This window comes from Silurus meridionalis, chromosome 6, assembly GCF_014805685.1.
Source record: "Silurus meridionalis isolate SWU-2019-XX chromosome 6, ASM1480568v1, whole genome shotgun sequence".
Classification (NCBI taxonomy): Eukaryota; Metazoa; Chordata; class Actinopteri; order Siluriformes; family Siluridae; genus Silurus; species Silurus meridionalis.
This window is the reverse complement of record NC_060889.1, coordinates 6,143,357-6,166,768: the sequence shown is the minus strand read 5'-3', so window position 1 is coordinate 6,166,768 and position 23,412 is coordinate 6,143,357. Positions and strand designations below refer to the sequence as shown.

The 23,412-nt window shown below is 37.1% G+C and overlaps 1 protein-coding gene across 2 annotated transcripts in view; it reads right to left on the bottom strand.

The window, feature by feature from the left end:
* Nucleotides 1-23,412, bottom strand: part of chd8 (chromodomain helicase DNA binding protein 8) — a 63,464-nt gene that overhangs the window by 14,928 nt on the left and 25,124 nt on the right. For both annotated transcript variants that reach the window (XM_046850896.1, XM_046850897.1), the window contains exons 12-27: nucleotides 21,376-21,459; nucleotides 21,136-21,273; nucleotides 18,170-18,291; nucleotides 17,629-17,872; nucleotides 16,646-16,822; nucleotides 15,314-15,457; nucleotides 15,111-15,209; nucleotides 10,417-10,576; nucleotides 9,832-10,042; nucleotides 8,724-8,919; nucleotides 5,149-5,319; nucleotides 4,767-5,057; nucleotides 2,819-3,039; nucleotides 2,181-2,383; nucleotides 242-398; nucleotides 64-153 (exon numbers count right to left, since the gene is read on the bottom strand). In XM_046850896.1, coding sequence (XP_046706852.1) covers nucleotides 64-153; nucleotides 242-398; nucleotides 2,181-2,383; nucleotides 2,819-3,039; nucleotides 4,767-5,057; nucleotides 5,149-5,319; nucleotides 8,724-8,919; nucleotides 9,832-10,042; nucleotides 10,417-10,576; nucleotides 15,111-15,209; nucleotides 15,314-15,457; nucleotides 16,646-16,822; nucleotides 17,629-17,872; nucleotides 18,170-18,291; nucleotides 21,136-21,273; nucleotides 21,376-21,459 — 2,708 coding nt within the window. The remainder of the gene's footprint in view (nucleotides 1-63; nucleotides 154-241; nucleotides 399-2,180; nucleotides 2,384-2,818; nucleotides 3,040-4,766; nucleotides 5,058-5,148; nucleotides 5,320-8,723; nucleotides 8,920-9,831; nucleotides 10,043-10,416; nucleotides 10,577-15,110; nucleotides 15,210-15,313; nucleotides 15,458-16,645; nucleotides 16,823-17,628; nucleotides 17,873-18,169; nucleotides 18,292-21,135; nucleotides 21,274-21,375; nucleotides 21,460-23,412) is intronic.

The window sequence follows — 23,412 nt, the reverse complement described above, 5'->3', positions numbered from 1 at the left end:
GTCCATAAAATATTTGAATAAATGCTTAAAAAAAAAAATAAAAAATACACTGCTGTCTCAGACCTGCTGTCAGCCCCTCCAAGTATAGAATTCACATGTTCTCCAATAACTTCCTGTTTCAGATAGTACAGCATGCGTACTCGCAGCAATACCCTGACAAACAAGAATACAAGATTAGTTGCAAAATTACACGATTAAAAGTTATCTTAAAAAGGATTATCATTAAACAAAGCTTTAGTACTTGTTACACTGGTGTTTGAGGTGTTTGCGATAGCCGTCATCCAACAGAAGCGTATCTGGGTTATACTTGCGGATCCACTCTGCCTTTTGCACATCAAAAGAACTCTGAGTCTTAACTCTTTTCCCTTTTCTTCCACGAGGCACAGGAATGGACAGACCTGTGAAAGGTAAACATGATATTCAAGTCAAGTCAAGTCAAGTCAAGTTTATTTGTATAGCGCTTTTCACAACAGACATTGTCTCAAAGCAGCTTTACACAAATCAACAGTGATGGTGAATGGTGTGAATTTGTCCCTGATGAGCAAGCCGTGGCGACTGTGGCAAGGAAAAACTCCCTTAGATGGTATGAGGAAGAAACCTTGAGAGGAACCAGACTCAAAAAGGGAACCCATCCTCATCTGGGTGACATCAAGAGTTTGATCATAAATATTTCAACAATACAGAACACTGGACAGTGAGAACTAACATGATTACTGGAGTATAAGATTATAAGTGATGTTCTTTCTGCAGTCTTATACAGTCTATATGGTTAGTAGCTCCGAGTTTTATGAGCTCAGCATTTGTGATCACCACAGATCCAGCATCAGCTTCTCCATGCCAGAGCCTTTAAACACTCCAGGAGGTCCAATGTCAAAACTCCACACATGTAGCGGGATCCAAGTTCAAGTAAATGCATAAAAAAGCTTCAGTTAGTCCAGAATGCAGCAGATCTAGATCTAGAAAATATGACCAAATCACAAGTTATTGATATTGGTTATAAAATACTACTGACATATAAAGCACTCAATGCTCTCGTGCCACAGAACCTGAGTGAACTTCTGTGCCAATATGATCCTCCATGCCTACTTAGATGAAAAGGTGCAGGCTATTTGTTAGTACCTCATATAATGAAGACTACAGCAGGGGGCAGATCTTTCTCTTATAAACCCCAGTTATGGAACAGCCTTCCAATCAGTGTTCAAATCACAGCTAAAAACATATTTATTTAGTCAAATCTTATCAGTAGATTTTTCTTAGGTAAAGGTGTTCGGTGAACTTGTAGAAATTTGTATTCTGTCATCCCCTCACTCTCACATGTTCACTCAGGTTTGTTGAAGGTGGCGTGGTGGGTCGTCTCTTATCCCAGAGATCCCAGTTGGTCCCCAACTACACAGTGTCCTTAACTTTCATACAACAATAAGGATACATAATAATCCATATCGTCTCTCCGTCTCTCTCTCTCTCTCTCTCTCGAGTTAAATATGCTCTTGAGATACCAGTGACCACTGTTCCTGCCCCTCTTCCCTCCACGGATCTGCCTGCTTCGTCCCGGCCTTCCTCTGGATGTTGTTCTCTATGATTTGAGGCCACTTTGTGCAGCTGAGGGTGTTCCACATCTATGGCCAGGGGATCCATGAAATTACGGAGTAAGAACAGGAGCTTTGAGGATATTTGGACTGCAGTTAATGTCAACTGTCTGCTATACTGACACAGAACTATAGTTTGCATCTGATCATCACTGCACACCTCAACATCGTTTATCTGTAATAAATGGACATTCTTTGCCACCCAGATGAGGATGGGTTTTCTCTGGAGTCTGGTTCCTCTCAAGGTTTCTTCCTTATACCATCTCGAGGAGATTTTCCTGGCCACAGTCACCACCGTCTCGCTCATCAGGGACAAACTTACACTTATAAAGACCATCTTATTCATTATTTATTACCATATTATCTGTTTAAAGCTGCTTTGAGAAAATGTCCATTGTTAAAAGTGCTATACGAATAAAAACGAATTACCTTTGTCTGCATTAACAACAGTGCATCACTTGCATCATTAGATTCAAACCTGTTTAACTGAATAGGTTTGAAAATCTCCTTGCCATTTTCAACATGACATTCAATTTACTTTGACTATTTGAGGCTTTAGGAAATAATTAAACCTGTATTTTATTAAACTCATACCTGAGTGGTTGAGGAGTGTGTTTGGTTCCTGGCCATTCTCTGGAGGAGTGATGAGCTCCCATATGAAGCTTTTGATATTTTCATCTCCACGGTAATGTAGCAGGCAGAAGACAAGGATGACCCTGCAAATGGTCTCCACATCCTTTTCCCCAAGACGGCGCTTACACCTAGCATGGGACAGGATATCATGCCAACGTCCCCAGCTGGACACAAAGGGGAAAAAAAAAACTCGTAAAACATTCCATGTAAAATAATTTACAAAACAAAAATGATAATACTTAGAAAAAATTACTTGTAGATCTGCTGCAATTGATAAATTGGCATTAGATTATTCCTATTAAATGTTTTTGGTTTTCCTGAAATTAATTTAGTCATCAATTACTTGGTAAGATTATAAAGATTACATTGTGTGTCCTTTAAAAGTAATTAAACGCTGTATTGCATGTTTCCACAGAAAACAAACTGTTTTGGCAGCCAATTAACAGCTTCTTTATCTAAAAGCAGTTCTTCACCATGTTTATTTCAAATGGTTGACTCTGTATTAGGCATTGATTGTCAGGTATCAAGTCCAAATATACAAAACATGCTATAGTCCTTTTACAACTTTTTAAAAACAACAAAAAAAACCTGTACATTACCCATAAATCAGCAGGTGTTTCTCCACTCTGAAGCAGTCAGTGCGGCCATAGCCACCGCCAGCATGACGGTCAGACCGACGTGAAGCTCGGGCCTGCCGAGAATTCTGGGGTGGATACTCCTCATCACTGTCTAAGTCTGAAAGCTCACCACTTTCCCCACGAAGAGAAGAGTACTGTCGTGTTTGTTTTCGTATGCGTGGAGTATCAATCACAAGGGTATTCTACAAAGAAAGTAGAAAATAAAAAGAAACAAGAATAACATGCAAATCACCAGATTATAAAATGTTATTTGTAGATTGGTGCCCATTCTATTAATGAGTATAGACTGGTGTTGAGCAAGAAAGCCTGGGAGATAGTTGGAATTCCATTTCATTGGTGTTGGTGATTGAAAACAAACAATGAAGACAAACTAAAGACAAACATTGTCTTTATGGCTGAGGCCCTTAGCAACTGTAGCAACAGCTGTAATACTAGAGGGTATAAAGTCATTCTATAGCCATGTGAATCCAACCTTTCAGTTTCAGATCAGGTGATGAAATAATTTTGGTTATATACGTAGCATCCAGTCCGAATACTAAAACTGAACTGTATTTGTAATTCACAATGTTTAGGTGAGGTGCTTAAGTAATTGCTCCTGCTTTTCTCAGCTTCAAAATGGCTTGCTTTTCTCCACACAGATCTCTGGTCTCTCTCTTTTTAAATTTAGTTTTCACAGGAAAAAAACTTGGAATTAATGAATCCATTCATTTCTTAAATCAGAAAATGAAAGCTGAACTTTTGATCTATGGTCTCACTCATTCTAATTCTCTATGAGGTAATGATGAAAGACACACTGCCTGAGAAAGTTGCAAACTAATAATTTGTCTGTCCGTTTTATTTATTTATCCCTTATCTGTTTTTCCACACTATTAACCATAGACTAACCAAAGATATGCTGGAAACAAATAAAAACTGGTTGGACATTTCAGCAAAGATCTGATCAGAATTGTATCTTTGCTGTACCAAACCGCAAAACACAGCTGTCTCCTTTTGAGATGTTGATGAGCAGACCATTTTCTACCCCATGGTCTTTGTAGGTTTGCTTTACAGGGGATCTGGATATGACCGTTGACTTCAATTGAAATATGACCTACAAAAAAGCCTACTCATCAATTTCATCCAGGTGTCGCTGTGCTGATAAAGAGCCCTAATTGCCAAAAGGTTAGAGAAGCAGCTGCAGCTGTTACATGGTCTGCTGAATCTCAGCAGATGTTTGCAAGCATCTTGAAGTGTTGCCCTACTGCTGCACACTTCAATAAAGGAGAAAAATCCCAAGCAAACAGTCCTTAGGGTGCTTCTCCTCATACAAATTATTTTTGTATTTGCTTCTCACACATTTACTTTAGTGAGCACATGAACTACTGAGTTCTGCATGTCCTCCAATTGCAATGTATTCAGGGAGAGATAAAGTTAAACTGTAATGACCCACTCTTTCTGCATTGTCAGACTGCAAGAATGTGCAGTCACAGGTCTCAGATCTGAATCTGTTTTGCCTTGTTTTATTCGTATATGATTTCCTGTAGATGCCCAAGCACATCATCAAACAAATCGCTGATTAATAGTCTGTCCAGAGGTAAAACATTACAGATCAACAATTCTGTTAATGCAAAAAAAAAAAAAGGAAAAAAGAAAAAGAATAAAAGGAAAAAAAAAAAAAATCAAATTCATTAGTTTAGGTGGCTGAGACCGGCTGAGAATGTCAGCTGTCATTTCAAGAGTGGCCTCTAGAGGCGAATCACTGATGCTACGTACAGTTTGTTTTTATATGCGAGACTGTGTGATGCACAGAGAACACTATAACACATACATCCTGACATCAGTAAAACATCTCATTTTACTGATATGGCACTAAATAATCATTTTAGAGTCTATAGAGGAATCAAATATTTTGCAATAAACATATCCATACCTTTCTATTTATAGTGTCCAAGTCAATATCAGCTTTCTGGGCCCACTTCTGCCAAAATTCTGGGTCATCCAGAGCAATGTCCGTCCTATTTTCGGACGCCACAAAGCTGGCCTTAGAAAAGGTGGATCCCTTGCCTTCACTCTCAATGGTGATAGTGGTGGCCCTCCTCTGAAGAATCTGGTCAATGTCTTCTTCACAGAAACGGCTGCCCTCATCATTCTCATCCATAATAGCAGCATAAGCTCCTTTTCTTAGCAAATCTTCAATTTCCTTCTTGGTGAACTGCTGAACCTATTTTAAATTCATACATTTTTTTTTTTTATTCATTTACGATGAGACAAAGGATAAAATAATGACACTTAAATTACACTAAAACACTTACCCCATTGACATTACTGTCTTTATTGGTACTCATGCTTTGAAGCACAGCTCTATCCAATCCCAACTTTAAACTAGCTTTGTCCAGCATCTCCCGCTCATAAGAGTTTCTGGTGATGAGGCGATACACCTTTACAGCCTTAGACTGGCCAATACGGTGGCAACGTGCCTGGGCCTGGGCAAAGAACCAGAATGAAGAGATTTTTAGTGCATTTATGCAGTAGTAAGCAATCAGTCTTTTAAATAATAAAGGTGAGGCAGTGCTCTATAGTGCATTCAAGCCATACACTGAATCCAAAACACTCAATCCATTTATTTGTTTTAACACTAGAAAAAAAAAAAATATATATATATAGTTGATTAAAAGTATATGGTAAATGCAAATATAGTGAGTTGAACACAATGTTTTAATAGAAAAAAAAAATTGGTCTTCTCTGATATAATTTATATGATTTATTATGTTTATTTTTTGTATATGATTCACAATGAATTATTTTTTTTATTCAGTCGATGTTGATCCACATTTCACCACACACAGTAGCTGAAAGACGTCGTTTCATTCACATTTTCTCCCCACTTCTCTTGCATAGCTCTACATAAATAAAAACTTTGTGGAGCAATTGTGTTACAAATGTTATTCCCAGCATTATACAAGGGCACATAGCCATGTGAATTTGCACTGGGACAACAAAATTTGTTTCTTTATCCTAATCAAGTTTTAGATTATTTACAAAGGGGCAAGGGCCTATTGAGCTTACACTTCAAGCTGGTGTGTGTGTGGGGGGGTTTAAACTAAAGAAACATGAATATGGATTTGGGCTGTAATTAATGTAAACATTCTGCTACAGTGGCTGAGGACTGCAATTACCATAAACATTTTTGCTTTTAAGTGCCCATCAGCAAACCTCGACAATGATTGAACTACAATGAACCGATGCTTGATGTCACTCAGATGAGTCTCAGATGAGTTTTGCTCGTCACCATTGGCTTTTTTACTGGAGATAAACTTATAGGAACTATTTTATAATTAAAAAAATGTATATTTGTGATATTTCTGTAAAGCAGTTTTGGGACATTGTGTTTATGGTTAAAAACACTAACAAAATTGAGTTGCCCAATTTACTCACTCCCCAGAGAGCACAAGGGTAAATTTCTGATATTTCCAGTGCAAACCTAATAGAGCATCACAAAGATGCAAAAAATGGTTGCAAAAAGCAAAGTGACCTCAAGGCCATGTTCGACAGGATGTAACTGAGCAGTCTTACATTGATTGAAGCAGCGCAGTGGCGCCATTTGCTAAATGCAGCAAATTTGTGTGTGGGCTTAAAACAAAACAAAAAAAAAAAAAAAAAGACTTTCCTGAGATCCTTGAGATGGACGTAACCCACAGCATCTAAATGAGTGTGCAAAAAAATCACTTGTGTCATGGACAGATGTGTCCCCGAAACTGATATGCCAGTAGTGATTACAACGTGCCGAAGACCCAAGATGAAAAAGGGGGTTAAGCCCTTTCCGGTACCTGTTTCATCCATAATGAAATTCATTGTCAACAAATGCTGTTACCGATTTGTATATTTGTAATTTGGATTTGGATATATATATATATATATATATATATATATATATATATATATATATATATATATATATATATATAAATATAAATAAACCATCAGCAGTGTGTTTCCCCACGGACCATTATAACTGCTGCAACACCCGTCCAACTCTGGAGTGCTCTGGACATGTAAACACATGAAAAAAAAAATGGAGGAAAACGGAGAAAACAGAGAGGGGCAAGAAGAAGATTCATATGGAAACCCGTTTCTGCCACATTAAAAAAAAGAAAAAGGTTTGCCTAATTTTTTGTCTCGCAATTCCAACTTTATTTCTGCCAAATCAGAGGGTTTTTTTTTCCTTTCTTTTTTTTTAGGCATCTACACCCCTCTGTAGTGCAAGAATGATTTACACATCGAAAATATAATGACCAATCAGCTCTGGAGCAGAAGGGACAAGATTAATGTGAAATGTTTTATATTTTTATTCCAGATTTTTTATATTTGTATTTGCCTTTGAAGTAATATGGCAATTAAACGCATTTAATTGCAATCCAAAAAGAAAACAAATTATTTGTTTGTGTTAGGAGACCCGTCTTATTTTCTATTGGATATTGGAGATTACTCGATTAATCGTTGGAATAATCTAAAACAGGGGTCTCCAAACTACAGCCCGCGGGCCGGATGCAGCCCGCAAGGCCCTCTCATCCAGCCCATGGAGACCTTTTTTTCTATGAACAAAAATGACGAAAATTTGCGTGTACCCTGCCAAGATCAGCCGCCGCTTACGTGGACGTTATGTTTTTACCGAATTAAAATAGAGGCGTGCAGTAGTGCGTTACCGTAATTTCCGGACTTCGTTGTTTAAGGGTTCAAAGCTCTGGAAAAAAATTGCGGTTTATAATCCGGAAAATACGGTATGTTTTCCAACCGATCACTACATTGCAAAACCTTATTAGCTGCTTACTTTTTCTACTTCCATTCACAGATAAAGAGATGACAATGCCATCTAGTGGCAGAGTTTTTAAATGGTTTTAAAAGTGCCCAGCGAGGGCAGAGAAGAGGAAAAGAAAACTAGATGATGAGTGTCAGCAATTTCAATTTCAGTGCAAGGTCTTCATGGCTGAGGCAACAGCTGAGTTCAGCACGTCATTTGCATGCAAGATCATCAAAGTCCTCCAGCTGCAGTTTCAGCAGCGGTTTTCTGACTTGGATTCAAAGGCAGAAGAAGTGAGACTGTTTCAAAACCCATTTGAAGCAGATGTGGCCAGTTGCACAGATGAACTGCAGCTGGAGGTGATCGAGTTGCAAGCAAATTACCTCCTTAGGGACAAGTTCAAAGAAGGACTGGTGGGTTTTTGTTTTACCAGTTTTTGCCCAAGGAAGACTTTCCTAATGTCAAAACTTTTGCATCAAGGTACCTTTCAATCTTTGGGACAACATATCTGTGTGAACAAACATTTTTTAAAAATGAAGTGAAGAACAATACGTGAAGAACAATTTGAGAACAAACTTGTCTGATGATAATCTCAGGTCACTGTTGATGTTAGGGACATCAAATCTAAAGCCAGAAATGTCTGCTATTCTGGCATCCAGAAAACAATTTCACCATTCCCAATAATACAGGGGTTCATGTGTAGTGTATAAATGTGTTATTAAATAATAACTGAATAAAATAATATTACATAAATAATTCAAAACATCATCCATCTTTTGATTCTTTTTTATTTGGACCTCGAGTGTGTAGTCGGCCCCTGAACTGCTGTTTGATAGTTAATGCGGCCCTCGGGCTGAAAAGTTTGGAGACCCCTAATCTAAAACAATCAATAGCTACAGCCTCAAAACAGGCTGTAGTGTTTATACAGGATGGTGCAATAAATGACAATTTTTAATAATTATTAAGCTTATTTATTAATATTTAATTATTATTAGACAATTATTAATCTTTAATAATAATAAATAATTATAAAGAAAAAAACTACAACTTGATTCATATTTAAAAAGAAGAAGCACTGCAGACTCTTACCTGAAGGTCATTCTGTGGGTTCCAGTCAGAGTCGAAGATAACACAAGTGTCAGCAGCGGTCAGATTAATTCCCAGTCCTCCAGCACGGGTACACAGCAAAAAGACAAACCGGTCAGAGTCGGACTTACTGAAGCGATCGATGGCTGCCTGACGCAGGTTTCCTCTTACTCGCCCATCAATGCGTTCGTACAGATATCTGGGAATATTAATTACTTTTATTAATAATAATTACATCCTGTAACTTTACCAGTGAAATGAATCTGCTTCACCACACTGTCTACTGTAAGATGCAACCACACTATATGGCCAAATGTTTGTGGACAGCCGACCAAAATCCAGTTAAAAGGCCTTCTCAGAAATGAAAACGACAGTATGTGTGTGTCTGTATATAAAACATAACTTAAAAAATTGTCTACTGTGTTTCCCATGCCTAGATCTGATGAACTGCCATGTGGCTTGATTTGATTTAACAGTGGATTTAAATAAAGGGGAATGGCAGACCTCCAGTATTTGGTCTTCAATAGACTATGACCGTTTTCTGTTTGCGTGGTTTGGCACCCCAGAAATGTTTTGCAATTTCCTGTGCAGTCACCTACTGGGATGATAATAACTTAATAGTAATGATTGGCAGAAAGCATCTACAACACCTTAGGGCTCTCCTGAGATCCATGAGATTGACGTAACCCACAGCATCTAAATATATGTGCGAGCAATTCACTTGTGTCATGGGGAACTAAATCTAAAGCACATAATATTGTTATAATGTGGCTTTTGGTCATATTGTACTATTGATAAGGGTTTTAAAGGCTTGTCTTATCTGCCATGTAACCAAATGTGTGTCTTGCATGCTATCATAGATAATAATAAGAAATTTCAGCAGCCATAATTCTGTCAAGTATTATTTTTTACAAATTATTTGAATATTTCTATTTATTGACAGGGCACAATTATCTGTTCACAAAAAGACCCTAAATACCTTCACAATGTGTGTGTGTTTGTGTGTGTCAATATGTATACGATTAAGCTGGAATTTGCATATAAAAAATAATTTTAAATAAATAGCAATAAAAAAATGAAATACTGAGAGTTTTTAAATAAAAATTTCTACCTTTTGTGGATGAGATAATCTTCTAGGATGTCAAGACAGCGAACCATCTGAGAGAAGATAAGCACTTTGTGTCCACCAGCCTTGAGACGAGGCAGCAACTTGTCTAAAAGTACCAGTTTTCCTGCTGAGCGCACCAAGGCCTGAAGGTGGAAGTCTGGAGCTGAGGCACTGTACACCTCCCTAAGTTCAGCCACTATTTTCTCTTCAGCTCCTGAGCAGATACACAAAATTTGAAATGATAAAATACCCATGTAAAAGAACCAAGAATAAAACCTGTGCAAGCAATAATTATTTCTAAATAAATCATTATGCACCAAACATGGGATGACTGACATAACAGCTGGAACTAACTCTTTCCCCATGTGTGAGCTAAGATCTGGGAATCAACTGCAGTAATTGTTCATATGTCTTGAATGAAAGCACTTTCCCAAGTCACTTTTGAGTGATGGGGAGAACTAGCTACTAGAAGAGATAAGCTCATGACTAAACTTAGGGGAGAAAAATAGTTTAAAACAATAATGAGGATACAAGTCCGATACAAGTAGCATAAATGAAGTGGAATAAACAGGGGTTTTGAATAGAAACCTGTGATTAAATAAGGGTGGTTGCAGCATTTGCGGAGCTCCATCATGGTATTGAGAAGATTGGGCACGTTGCTGTTCTGATTAGCTCCCATGCTCAAGAAGCTGAAGTTACGCTCTAGAATAGCACGGTAATACTTCTTTTGCACATCAGTCAACTCCACCTAAACGGAAAAAAGATTTTGCAGATATTTAGAATACTAGACACGCCCTTTCATTTTAGCGTACATCATTACAGTGATTGCACAGGTCTGTCAGAATAATATTTATATTCAACACTTTGAAAAAAAAAATACAGACATACAGTGGAACCCGCTTATCTCGACCTCCCCAACCCTATTAAGTCGACGTTTTTGAAGTGGAACCGCCAAATTCTCGCTTTGTCTTAGCATTTTCTCATCGGTTATGTTGATTCTTTTATGTCGACGAACCCTAATATATCAATCACAAGGGGGGGGGGCAAATTTGCCACTTAACGTCGGTTATCTCGAGCTGCATGACCAATCGCTGGCTTTTGCCACGTCACCGTCTCACTACCGAATATTCGCGTCTTATATACGTGAAAATACGGTAGTGAGATGGTGACGTGGCAAAAGCCAGCGGCACTGTGCAGCCGCAGAAAAACCCACGGAAGTGGCAGAAAAATCAAGTCTTACAGATGCTACAGGTGTAGGATACTTTTCAGAGCTGTGGACACAGTGAAATGACTCGAGAATTTAATGTTGACACTGGTTAGCTTTTTGTAAAAACGAACTACACCCCACAAATTTTTTTTGTGCTTTTGTGAGCGATCTGTGTTTATAATGTTGGAGAATATAATAAAGGTTTGTTTTGAGAATCGACGGTGGTTTGTATTGTATACTGGTGAATCTCTGCTGTTAGTTTGTGCACTTATGCCTTTTGTTGTTAACAAACATGTATGTATTTTTATAGCATGCCGCCTTCAAACAAATCGCGGCAACGATGTTGTGTAAAAACCCCTCCAAAAACACATGCATGCACATTCTCATTTATTAACGCACATCATGTACATAAAGAAATTTCAAGCACGTTAATATATTGCCCCCATATTGGTTTTCGTTTATCTCGATCATCGGTTATCTCGACGCTTTTTGGCGACCCCCTAGGACATCGACATAACCGGGTTCCACTGTATATACTGTACCATTCAAAAGTTTGGACACAACTTCTTTACTTTGTTTTTTTTCTTTATTTTGTATTATTCTCTACATTGCACATTAATACAGTGGAACCCGCTTATCTCGACCTCGGTTACCTTGACAACCCTATTAAGTCGACGTTTTTGAAGTGGAACCGCCAAATTCTCTTTTTTTATGTCGCCGAACCCTAATATCTCGAGCACAAGAGGGGAAAAATTTGCCATTTAACGTCGGTTATCTCGGTGCAGCCGCAGAAGAACTCGTGGAAGTGGCGGAAAAATCAAGCCTTACAGCTGCTACAGGTGTTGTATTGTATACTGGTGAATCTCTGCTGTTAGTTAGTGCACATATGCCTTTTGTTGTTAAATGTTATGCGATGAACGGGAGGCGAAAGTAGAAGCGCGGCGCTGAACAGCGCACGGGAGAACGTGGGATGAGCAGCAAAAGCATAGAATGAACACCGGCAGGATCGGAGGGGAATCCACGATGCGCTTTGGGAAGAAAAGCGCAGCCGTTGAGAGAGAGCCGGTGGGAAGACACGTACCGGGATACGCATGCGTGATAACAACGACCGCCGTGAACCAACATATACCAACAATAACGGACGGTGAGAGTGTGGAAGTTTAAATAGGAGCTGGTGATGATGATAAACGAGCACCATATGTGCGCGATTGAAGCCGGGAGCTTCAGAGAAAGCGGCCGAGAAAGCACCTGACACGCCGAAGGGGGCCGAAGGGGGCGTGGCAGGTGGATTCCTGACAGATAAACATGTACTGTATGTATTTTTATAGCATGCCTTCATCAAACAAATCGTGGCAACGCTGTTGTTTAAAAAACCCCTTCAAAAACATGTGCATGCACATTCTCATTTATTAACGCACATCATGTACATAAAGAAATTTCAAGCACGTTAATATACTGCCGTCATTTTGATTTTCGTTTATCTCGATCATCGATTACCTCGATGCTTTTTGGCAACCCCCTAGGACATCGACATAACCGGGTTCCACTGTACTGACATTATCCAAACTAGAAAATTATGTAGTAAACAAGTGTGTTAAAAACACTAGACCTGCCACAGTCACTGCTAGCACTCTGATGACAATATGCATCTCCTAAATCATCACAGGACAAGGGCATATATAATATGTTCTTTCCCTTTATATATATATATATATATATATATATATATATATATATATGTATATATATATATATATATATAAAGGAAAGAACATATATATGCCCTTGTCCTGTGATTTAGGAGATGCATATTGTCATCAGAGTGCTAGCAGTGACTGTATATATATATATATATATAAAATAATCTATTAATCTATATAATCTATTATATACACATACAGTACAGACCAAAAGTTTGGACACACTTTCTCATTCAAAGAGTTTTCTTTATTTTCATGACTATGAAAATTGTAGATTCAATTGTAGAATTGTAGATTCACACTGAAGGCATCAAAACTATAATTCCACATGTGTTAACATGTGGAATTATATACATAACAAAAAAGTGTGAAACAACTGAAAATATGTCATATTGTAGGTTCTTCAAAGTAGCCACCTTTTGGTTACTGCTTTGCACACTCTTGGCATTCTCTTGATGAGCTTCAAGAGGTAGTCACCTGAAATGGTTTTCACTTCACAGGTGTGCCCTGTCAGGTTTAATAAGTGTGATTTCTTACCTTATAAATGGGGTTGGGACAATCAGTTGTGTAGTGCAGAAGTCATGTGGATACACAGCTGATAGTCCTACTGAATAGACTGTTAGAATTTGTATTATGGCAAGAAAAAAGCAGCTAAGTACAGAAAAACAAGTGGCCCTCATTACTTTAAGAAATGAAGGTCAGTCAGTCTGAAAAATTGGGAAAACTTTGAAAGTGTCCCCAAGTGCAGTCACAAAAACCATCAAGCGCTACAAAAAAACTGGCTCACATGCGGACCGCCCCAGGAAAGGAAGACCAAGAGTCACCTCTGCTGCGGAGGATAAGTTCATCCGAGTAACCAACCTCAGAAATCGCAGGTTAACAGCAGCTCAGTTTAGAGACCAGGTCAATGGCACACAGAGTTCTAGCAGCAGACACATCTCTACAACAACTGTTAAGAGGAGAATGTGTGAATCAGGCCTTCAGGGTAGAATATCTGCTAGGAAACCACTGCTAAAAAAAGGCAACAAGCAGGAGAGACTTGTTTGGGATAAAAAACAAAAGGAATAGACATTAGACCAGTGGAAATCTGTGCTTTGGTCTGATGAGTCCAAATTTGAGATCTTTGGTTCCAACCACCGTGTCTTTGTGCGACGCAGAAAAGGTGAACAGATGGACTCTACATGCCTGGTTCCCACCGTGAAGCATGGAGGAGGAGGTGTGATGGTGTGGGGGTGCTTGGAGGAGGAGGTGTGATGGTGTGGAGGCATACTGAACCAGCATGGCTACCACAGCATCTTGCAGCGGCATGCTATTCCATCCAGTTTGCGTTTAGTTGGACCATCATTTATTTGTCAACAAGACAATGACCCCAAACACACCTTCAGGCTGTGTAAGGGCTATTTGACCAAGAAGGAGAGTGATGGGGTGCTGCGCCAGATGACCTGGCCTCCACAGTCACCGGACCTGAACCCAATCGAGATGGTTTAGGGGTGAGCTGGACCGCAGAGTGAAGGCAAAAGGGCCAACAAGTGCCAAGCATCTCTCGGGGAACTCCTTCAAGACTGTTGGAAAACCATTTCAGGTGACTACCTCTTGAAGCTCATCAAGAGAATGCCAAGAGTGTGCAAAGCAGTAATCAAAGCAAAAGGTGGCTACTTTGAAGAACCTACAATATGACATTTTTTAGTTGTTTCACACTTTTTTGTTATGTATATAATTCCACGTGTTAATTCGTAGTTTTGATTCCTTCAGTGTGAATCTACAATTTTCATAGTCATGAAAATAAAGAAAACTCTTTGAATGAGAAAATGTGTCCAAACTTTTGGTCTGTACTGTAGAGTATCTACTGCCACACAAAAGGCTCCCTTTTGAGGTTTCTGCTGGTTTTCCTCATTTGGAAATAATTAAATTGTAAATAATGACATATGATGACACATTGTACATCTGAAATGTTCTGCAAAGTAACTGTGACAATACCCTTTATTGAAACAGCAAAGGAGAGAGTTACAGGTAAAGGAAAGAGCTTAAGGTAAATTTACTGCTATTTCTTGCTAATAAATCCATCACAAACAGGAGGCTAAGCTCTACTCAGACATTCCACATTTAATCAAATACCTGACTGTTCAGGATGCCAGTACTCAATTATTAACAATTACTTTCAAAGACGACTTTGTGTGCAAGTAGTGGTGTGCATCTACGATGAGAGCAATGGTCACTGTAGTATACAAGGGTGATCTTTACAGATATTTTAAGATATTATTTCCTTCTAAACATTACGGAATTGAATTTTAACTGATACCAGATCACGTGCTGCTACAGTAGGTGTTCGGACTGAACAGAGTTAATGTTCAGTAATGCAGACGTTCAAATAATACCTCAATAATGGTCTCCTGCTTTGGTGCCAAGTTCTTTTCAACATCCTCCTTCAATCTGCGTAGCATCATAGGTTTCAGAATAGCTTGCAGTTTCTGCACCTAATGCGAGGGTGAAAGTTTTTATTGATAAATGTCAAAAAAACAAAAAAAGTTTTTAACCAAGTCTAATATGCATGCATGTAAATGCACATATGCCTGTATACCTGCTCCTCGGTTTTGAGATCGCCGAATTCACGCAGGAACTCTGTCTCTGAAGGGAACTGTGCCGGCTCTAAGAAGTGCAACAGGCTGAACAATTCTTCCACAGTATTCTGCAATGGCGTACCTGTTAACAGCACTTTATGCTCCTGTAATTAGAAAATAAGACAAGTGACTGTCAGTCTTTTTATCCTCTATGAGCTATTTGAAAAAGAAAGTATGATGAGCAATATTGCTTTACACAGTCATTTGAATTGAAATGCTGAAAAAGCAGTTTAAAACAGTTAGGAGGACAGCAGACTTTACTAAAAGAACAGTAATCTTAAACAGAAACCAGATATGGCAAAACATACATGGTAAAAACATTTTTAAAAGTGTTTTTTTCCCCATTTGTTTTTTTATTTTTTTTTATTATTTGTGTGTTTTTTGGCTTGACGTTACATGCCCCAAATCTTCCGGTCATCTCTCCTCCAACTACTCCAAAGAGCAAGATGCAAAGAATTGAGTGAAAACCTTTTAAAATGTAATGGTTTTATTTATCATCAAAACATCATAAAAATAATCTGGTCCTTAAAATAAACTAAATACAACCTCGGATGAATACCACATTACGCAACATTATTTTTACAAAAATCTAACTGGAAAAAATGTGCAAAAGTACACTTTAAGTTCAATATCTTGTAAAATAACCTTTAGCAGAAATAACTAGAAGTAATCATGTTCTTTATGACTATCAGTCTCCAGAGACGGAAAGTAATGATTACTCATTATTGTACTTCAATAGATTTTTCTGGTATCAGTAATCAAATCAAATCAAATTTTATTTGTCACATACACATACATACACAGGGTACGACATGCAGTGAAATGCTTTCAGTACTTTACTTCACTATTTTTCTTTCAATAAATTATCTGTACTTTCTACTTTTTACATTTTCAAAACAGGCTTGTTTCTTTAGTATTAATCTATTTGGTAAAATGTTAATTTTTTTTTCTCACTGAGCGTCGTTTTGCCGTCTGTCATCTGTCTTCACCCAAACTTCTTTACTTCAACTTTTAGTGAAAGTGCAGTCAGTACTTCAACTTTAAAAGTAGCTTAGTGCTGAATCACATGGCTGTTTTCTATGACAAAACTAAAGTATCGAACTTTTTTGGATTATAACACCTTGTTTATCATCAGTGGACTGAATAATTTAATGATTATAGGCTTATCAGCTGCTGAATAATTTAAAACAAAATGCAATTCAAGTTATTTTAGATATAGCTTAGTTTGCACACTGAGTTCATCAAGATTTAATAAAAGCATAACAGTTTATATGTTCAGTCTGCGCACTCACCAAATTTAGCATCTTAAGACTGTCAAGCAGTTTGCAATTTCTGTTCTTCAGACGATGTGCTTCATCAATGATCACACAACGCCAATAGATCTCCCTCAGCTCTGGGCAGTCAGACAGAATCATCTCAAACGTTGTGATTAGCGCATCAAATTTATAAGCTCCTGGAATAAGGTGCCCCTTAAGTGAGGAAAAATATAAAACCCATTAATTTGCATTCAAGATAATGAACATGATGAACATAATGAACGTGAACAAACTGAATACTCATTAAAATCCATAATACAAGACAAACGGCTAAAAAGGCAATACACATCTGCTCATAATTTGGTATATGAAATGTATTTTTTTATGTATATGGAATATGCAAACCAGAGATTATTTTAAGTCGAAAATTTTAGGCAAAAGAATTCGTATTACACATGGTTCATGTTTAATCACCATAAATGGCAGAATGTAAAAAGCATCTCTTTTAGATAATTAGAGTGATCTATAATGGCCTGCTAGACTCAAATATCCAACAGTGGAAAATACTTTGTGCTTGCTATACTGAATAACAATTTCATATTTTACTAAATTACTGAAATGAAGTACTATTTAACACTATGGCTACATTTACCCAAACTGGTGTTCAATTTCCAAGTCATTCCAGTGGATATCACTGGGGTTGGGCAACACCTCTAGGCTAGTCCTATTCTATTTAACTTCTGATTTATTGATTTGTTTGCAAATAATTACAAAAAAGTTGCAAAATGGAGTAACTGATGAAAAGCACCTAACATGGTTGTACATTCATTTAAATAAAAAACATGACATTCAGCAAAACAGAGTCTAAATTGTTTCACACTCCAGTTACACTATTTTGCGGTTCATTGGTTTAATGTATGGAATAAAGAAAACCACTTGGCATAGTAAGTTTCTACAAGTTAAAGCCAATGAAAATGTTTTCGATTTTCTGCCTTGTGTGTGCATTCACAAAGACCAACCTTATTATCTTTGCAGTACATCTCATACTGCTGTATCATCTGTCTGCTGGCCAGGCTGCCATGATAAACAATGGCATTCATTTCTGTCCATGTGGAAAATTCTCTTTCCCAGTTAGTGATGGTGGAGAGAGGGGCAATTATCAGAAAGGGTCCTTGGACTCCAGAAGCAAATATTTCAGAGAGTAGAGCAATTGACTGGATGGTTTTACCAAGACCCATCTCATCTGCCAGAATACAATTCTGCCTAATGTTCATGTAAGAAATAATAATTAAAAAAAGCTGTTAGGCAAAGACAAATTAAGCACAAGTATAACAAACAAAAGAATTCTGCCATCTCAATTGAAATCTTTCTAAGAGAATGCCAGCTCTCTGTAGTGATGAGCAACTCATATAGGATAAACAATCTCTATATAAATTACATAATCTTACCACCATTAACAGCAGAATTTACACAAACATTCCAAACTCACATACTCTATAAACAGTGTGGAGACTACATTAAAAAGGCAGTAAATAAATTTAAAAAGATTCGATTCAGCACCTGTTATACCAGTTGAAAAGTAGCCAGTTGACTCCCTCTAGCTGATATTCTCTGAGGGTGTTTGCACTAAGGTATTCTCGTGATTGCTCTAGCTTCTTCCATGCACTTGCGGGTGGACGAGGCTAACAAGAAAATCATTTTTGGATAAATATCATCACAAATATAATTTAAATGTATCCATTTAGAATCTAGTATAGCACATGCATTATAAATGTTAACACTACAGAGGTGTGCAGAAGGCGATCATATGCTCTGAATTCAATGTGTTTAAGCGATGACAACAGATTAGGGTCACTACTAATTCATATTAGTTTATAGTGTATTAACAAAAGTTAACAAATGAAATGAAAATTACCCGAATTTCAAAAATGCATTAGTCATTGTTGAAATGAACAAACACAATACTTGCTACCATTTCACATAAATCCAAACATTCATGCTTGAAATGGTCATCTTTAAATGACTTCAGAAAGACCAGAGGACTGAAATTACATTTATTTATTATTTTTGTAATAAAGTTCAGTACCATTTTAAATGCAGTGTTATGTTTTTTTTTTTTAAATCCAGTATTCAATAGTAAAATCGGTTGATTAATTGTTTATTTTCAATACGACACAATCTCAACCTCTAATGTATAACTCATTAGAAGAACTCTTTAGTAACCAAACAAAAGTTGCACACTTCCACTCAAATGTAGTAATTTCAGTAGATAAAGCACCAATTAATAAATACTTTTTTTGATAACTCTTATAAATGTTTATTTAAAAATACTTCAATATTTTAGTCAATATTAAAAAACAGCCAATTAAAAATCTGAAATCCTGTTAATCACAATTAAACTTTAAAAGAGACAACACAAAAATTACCACACACATGATCTAAAACTACACTGGTAGACATTCAAACTGCATAAATGTGGAGCCTTGCTTGTAGAAAGGTGCTTACTGCTGACAGATCAGCATCTGTCCACTCTACTACAAATATTCATAGTTTATTATTTAATAAACATTAACAAAGAATAAAACTAAAACACATTATGTAGTAGCAGTGACTTTAAATTAAAACTAGGGATGCACCGAAATGAAAATTCTTGGCCGAACCGAAAACCGAAAAAGAGAAAACAAGGCTGAAAACCGAAACACCGAAAGAAATTATGCCAATTAATATTACCATTGCATTTATGGCTATGATTGTGTACTAACCTTACTAAAATCAAGGCATTTCAATTGCATAAATTAATATTAAAGTTTCAAAGAACAAATCAATTACAAATTATGAAATAAATAAAAAAATAATAAATAAAAATTTAGTTTTAAATGTTTAACTTAAATGCACTCGTGTACATTAAATAATTATGTACAGACCCTCTGCCCTGCTGAAAGGTTGTAAATTTAAATATGTTCTTTCATAAAAACAAAGTGCATTCAGAACAAGTGCAACTGCTTAAAGATACAAAACAACACTATCACTGGGAAACTTCCTGCCTTTCCAAAAACGTCCACCACAGACGGAGTGCGCATGCTCGGAGGGGTTTTGCTTTTCTGTGCCGTGTTTCTCTCATATTCAGCATAGCGGTCGGAATGTTTGGATTTCAGGTGATAAATTAAACCCGACGTGGAGAAAGTCTTTGCAGACGAAATTTCGGCATTACATGTTTTGCAAATCGCTATCCGTGGGTCTTTCTCAGATATACTGAAATACGTCCACACCGCAGACATGTTGATTTAGACAAGCAAGTGCAGGCCGCGGTTTCTGTTTGCGTCATCATAAACTGTTTCAGGTGTTTTTTTCGGTGATCAAAGTCTTTCTGAAAAACCGAAAATGCACTTTTGGGCCATTTTCGGCCGAAAATTTTTGGTGGCCTAATATTCAGTGCATCCCTAATTAAAACTAAGTAAATTCGAGCAGGATTAACCCGAGACAGCACTGGCTGAAGTTGTATATACAGTAATCCCCCATTTATCGTGGTGGTTACGTTCCAAAACCACCCATGATAAACGGACGCCACCCCAAACATGCTTTTTTATGTATTACATTTTATGTAATTTTATGTATCTACATTACTGTATTACATTTTACAATTAATAACTATATTTTTATTCATAAATTTCATTATTTCAACATAAAAACAATTCCCTATAAGTTATCTGGTCTATTGTGCTATTCGCGAGAGACCGGGAAAATCAGACAAACGAATTACCGTAATTTCCGGACTATAAAGCGCACCCTTACATAAGCCGCACGACAAAGATTTTATTTTATTTTAATAACTTTACACAGGCTTTAACGAAAGACACTGAATGCAATATGTTGCGCTTCTATTAGGAGCATAGCGGCACTGACCGGCACTGCATTATTCCGGTATTACTGCATGTGTGGAGACCGAGGATTATGTCCTTATTTTCTGATGCACATTTCTTTGACTAACCCACACTGTTGCCAAGAAAAATAAAAAAAGCACGAGTTTTGGAAACCTGTCTGTGATTATATGATTTCTGTTGTAACTAAAGTTTTAGTGAGCTCTCCTTCACCCAGACTCAACGCGCTACAACGGCTTGTATCTAAACAGTAGCCGACCAAGTAAGTCATTGTTCACTGTCTTCCTCCTTCCTTTCACAACTACAGTGGTACTTTGACCTACGAGTGCATTAATGTACGAGTTTTCCGAGATAAAAGCGGTCGCTCTGTCGATTTTTTTGCTTTCTTACGCGAGGAAAAAAGTTGAGGTACGAGCTCGAGACTAGATGGTGAAGCGAAGCCAGAAAGCAAAGATTGTGATGAAAATTAAGATAAGCAAAGAAGAAAAAGTAAATATTTAAAAGTTTAGGGATACGTAGTGTACAGGAGTGATAGTAAAAAAAACAAGTTTTCCCTCCGCCTCTGCTTATCGCCTCTACTTTTCTGGCTCTTATTTCACTGATTATACATTTTTTGTATATTTTTGAACAATTATATCTGGAACTTACAGGTCTCTTGATTCTGGGCTGGCGACTCTGGATCCGTTTGAACTCCTCCACCTTCCCTTCATCTACATCTTCTTTTAGCTCCCATGTGGCATCCTCATAAGGCAGAGAGCACCATTTGACTAAGTAGTACACCACCGGCTATTAGAGAAGAGCAGAATAGCAGAAATGTAACTTAATGCAGACATACAGTCTTTTTACAAATTCTGAATAAAAAAGCTAGAGATTAGGAAATTAACAAACCTCTCCATTTTCTTTGTCCACACTATGGGATTCATCCAGGATGCGGTCCGCTTCTACATAATCTGAATTGAATGGCTCCTCATCCTAAAACAATGATAAAGAATATATCTTAATCCTAAAAAGACAATCTAATGTACTTTCTTTGGGTTGTATTTGTTTCTGGTGCGGCTGAGAAGGTCCGCTGTCGTTATACAGTACGAATGGCCTCTAGAGGCAAATTACTGACACCAGATGCTGTTTGTTTTGACACATGAGACTGCACACTGTACCTCATTCATGTTAGTTTATAGTGTATTAACGAAAGTTAACAAATAAAAATTACCCACATTACAGAAACGAATTAGTAATTGTTAAAATAAACACACAATAATTCTAAAAGCATTTATTAACTTCAGTTAATGTTAAAAATAGAATCTTACTGTAAAGTGTTACCATTTCACATAGATCCAAATAGTTATGCTTTAAATGGCTTCACAAAGGCCAGAGCACTGAAATTACATTCATGTGTGTGTGGTTTGTTTTTTAATCCAGTATCAATTTTTCAAATGGAAACTGGATAAAAAAAAAATAAACCACACACACAACACTCCATGTAAAATAGTGCTGAAGTTTGTTACAAAAAAATAAATGAATGTAATTTCAGTTGTTTTTAATTGTTATCATAATAATCAACCCACCACCCCCACCCCCAACATCCCCAGAAAAACCCAACTCACAAGCAGCAAATACACACATGTATGATGTAACAATGCACTGTTGCACAAGCAATTTAACACATTCATGTCATCACACATTCAAAACATGAGCCAATACAAATCAGAACAATACAGATAAAGGAATACAAGAAATCAATACCCCGAGGCAGATCATATCAAAGATAAAACAACAAGAAAAGACAGAACTGAAGAGGAAAAGAAAAACAGAAAGGAAGAAAATCCAACAGAATCATTAATTTCTGAGTAACACCTTTAGATTCCTAAACAATGACTAAATGGTTTTCCATTTTAAGTAAAAAAATTTCACTGAGCCATTAAGTGTAAATCTCATCATTTCTAGAAGAGATAAAAAAAAAAAAAAAAATACAAAATAAATAAAAACATAGACCTCTAGCTTAACAAAATGATCCTGTGGGCCAGTAGAGTGTGGTAATGTCTCTCTAATGTCTTGTAGTCAAACTGCTATTTGTTGTCATCTGATGTTTAAAAAATAGTTATTGAAAGCCAGGTTATCAACATTTCCACAAGGGCATCACTAATTTAACAAAAAAAAAAAAAAAAAAAAAAAACCTACGGCCAGTATTTATGCAGACAAAAGAAGCCCAAAAACATATGTGCCAGGTAAGCTGGGAAAAAGAGCATCTCTCACAGACAGTGTCTAACCCAACGTATAGATTCCCACATGCCGATACTTAGCCTAAGCCAGAGGGTGATGAATGGACCATTTTAAGTACCTAATCAGATAGATTTATACCCAGTTCACCTTCCCTTTTAGATTTCATTATATCCAGGTTGTGGTTTGCTGAGAATAAATAGTACAGATCAGTTATTTAGCTCTAAAATTAAGTGTAAGTGTATCCAAACCAAGGCCAGCAGAAGAACCGGGGGGAAAGGGATAAATGTCTTGACAAAGTGTTGTCGGAAGGCTGTATGGGACATCACAGATTTTGCAAAGAATTTCAAAACTATTAAATAAACAATTAGTACACAAATCTTTGACACATCAAACCACTGCCTAATGTCTAATTTAAAGTAGATGAAAAAAGAAATGATTGTTGTTAATACAGCTCTGGACCGATTCTGATGTAAACTTATGACAGCAAAATCTGCTAAGGATCCTAAAAGTAAAAAGCTCTACAAGGCGGGATGTAAATTGTGAGGATTTCAAAGGTAAAATAGAGTATGATTAATGTGTGTCTGCACAGTGAATTCAGCATAGTATCTTCTAGAATGTTGGATGCCCAGTAAAAGTGAATAAACCTTAAAATACCAATGTATGTCCCTCATGTCTCCTCTGAAGAACATCCTTATTAACCCTTGA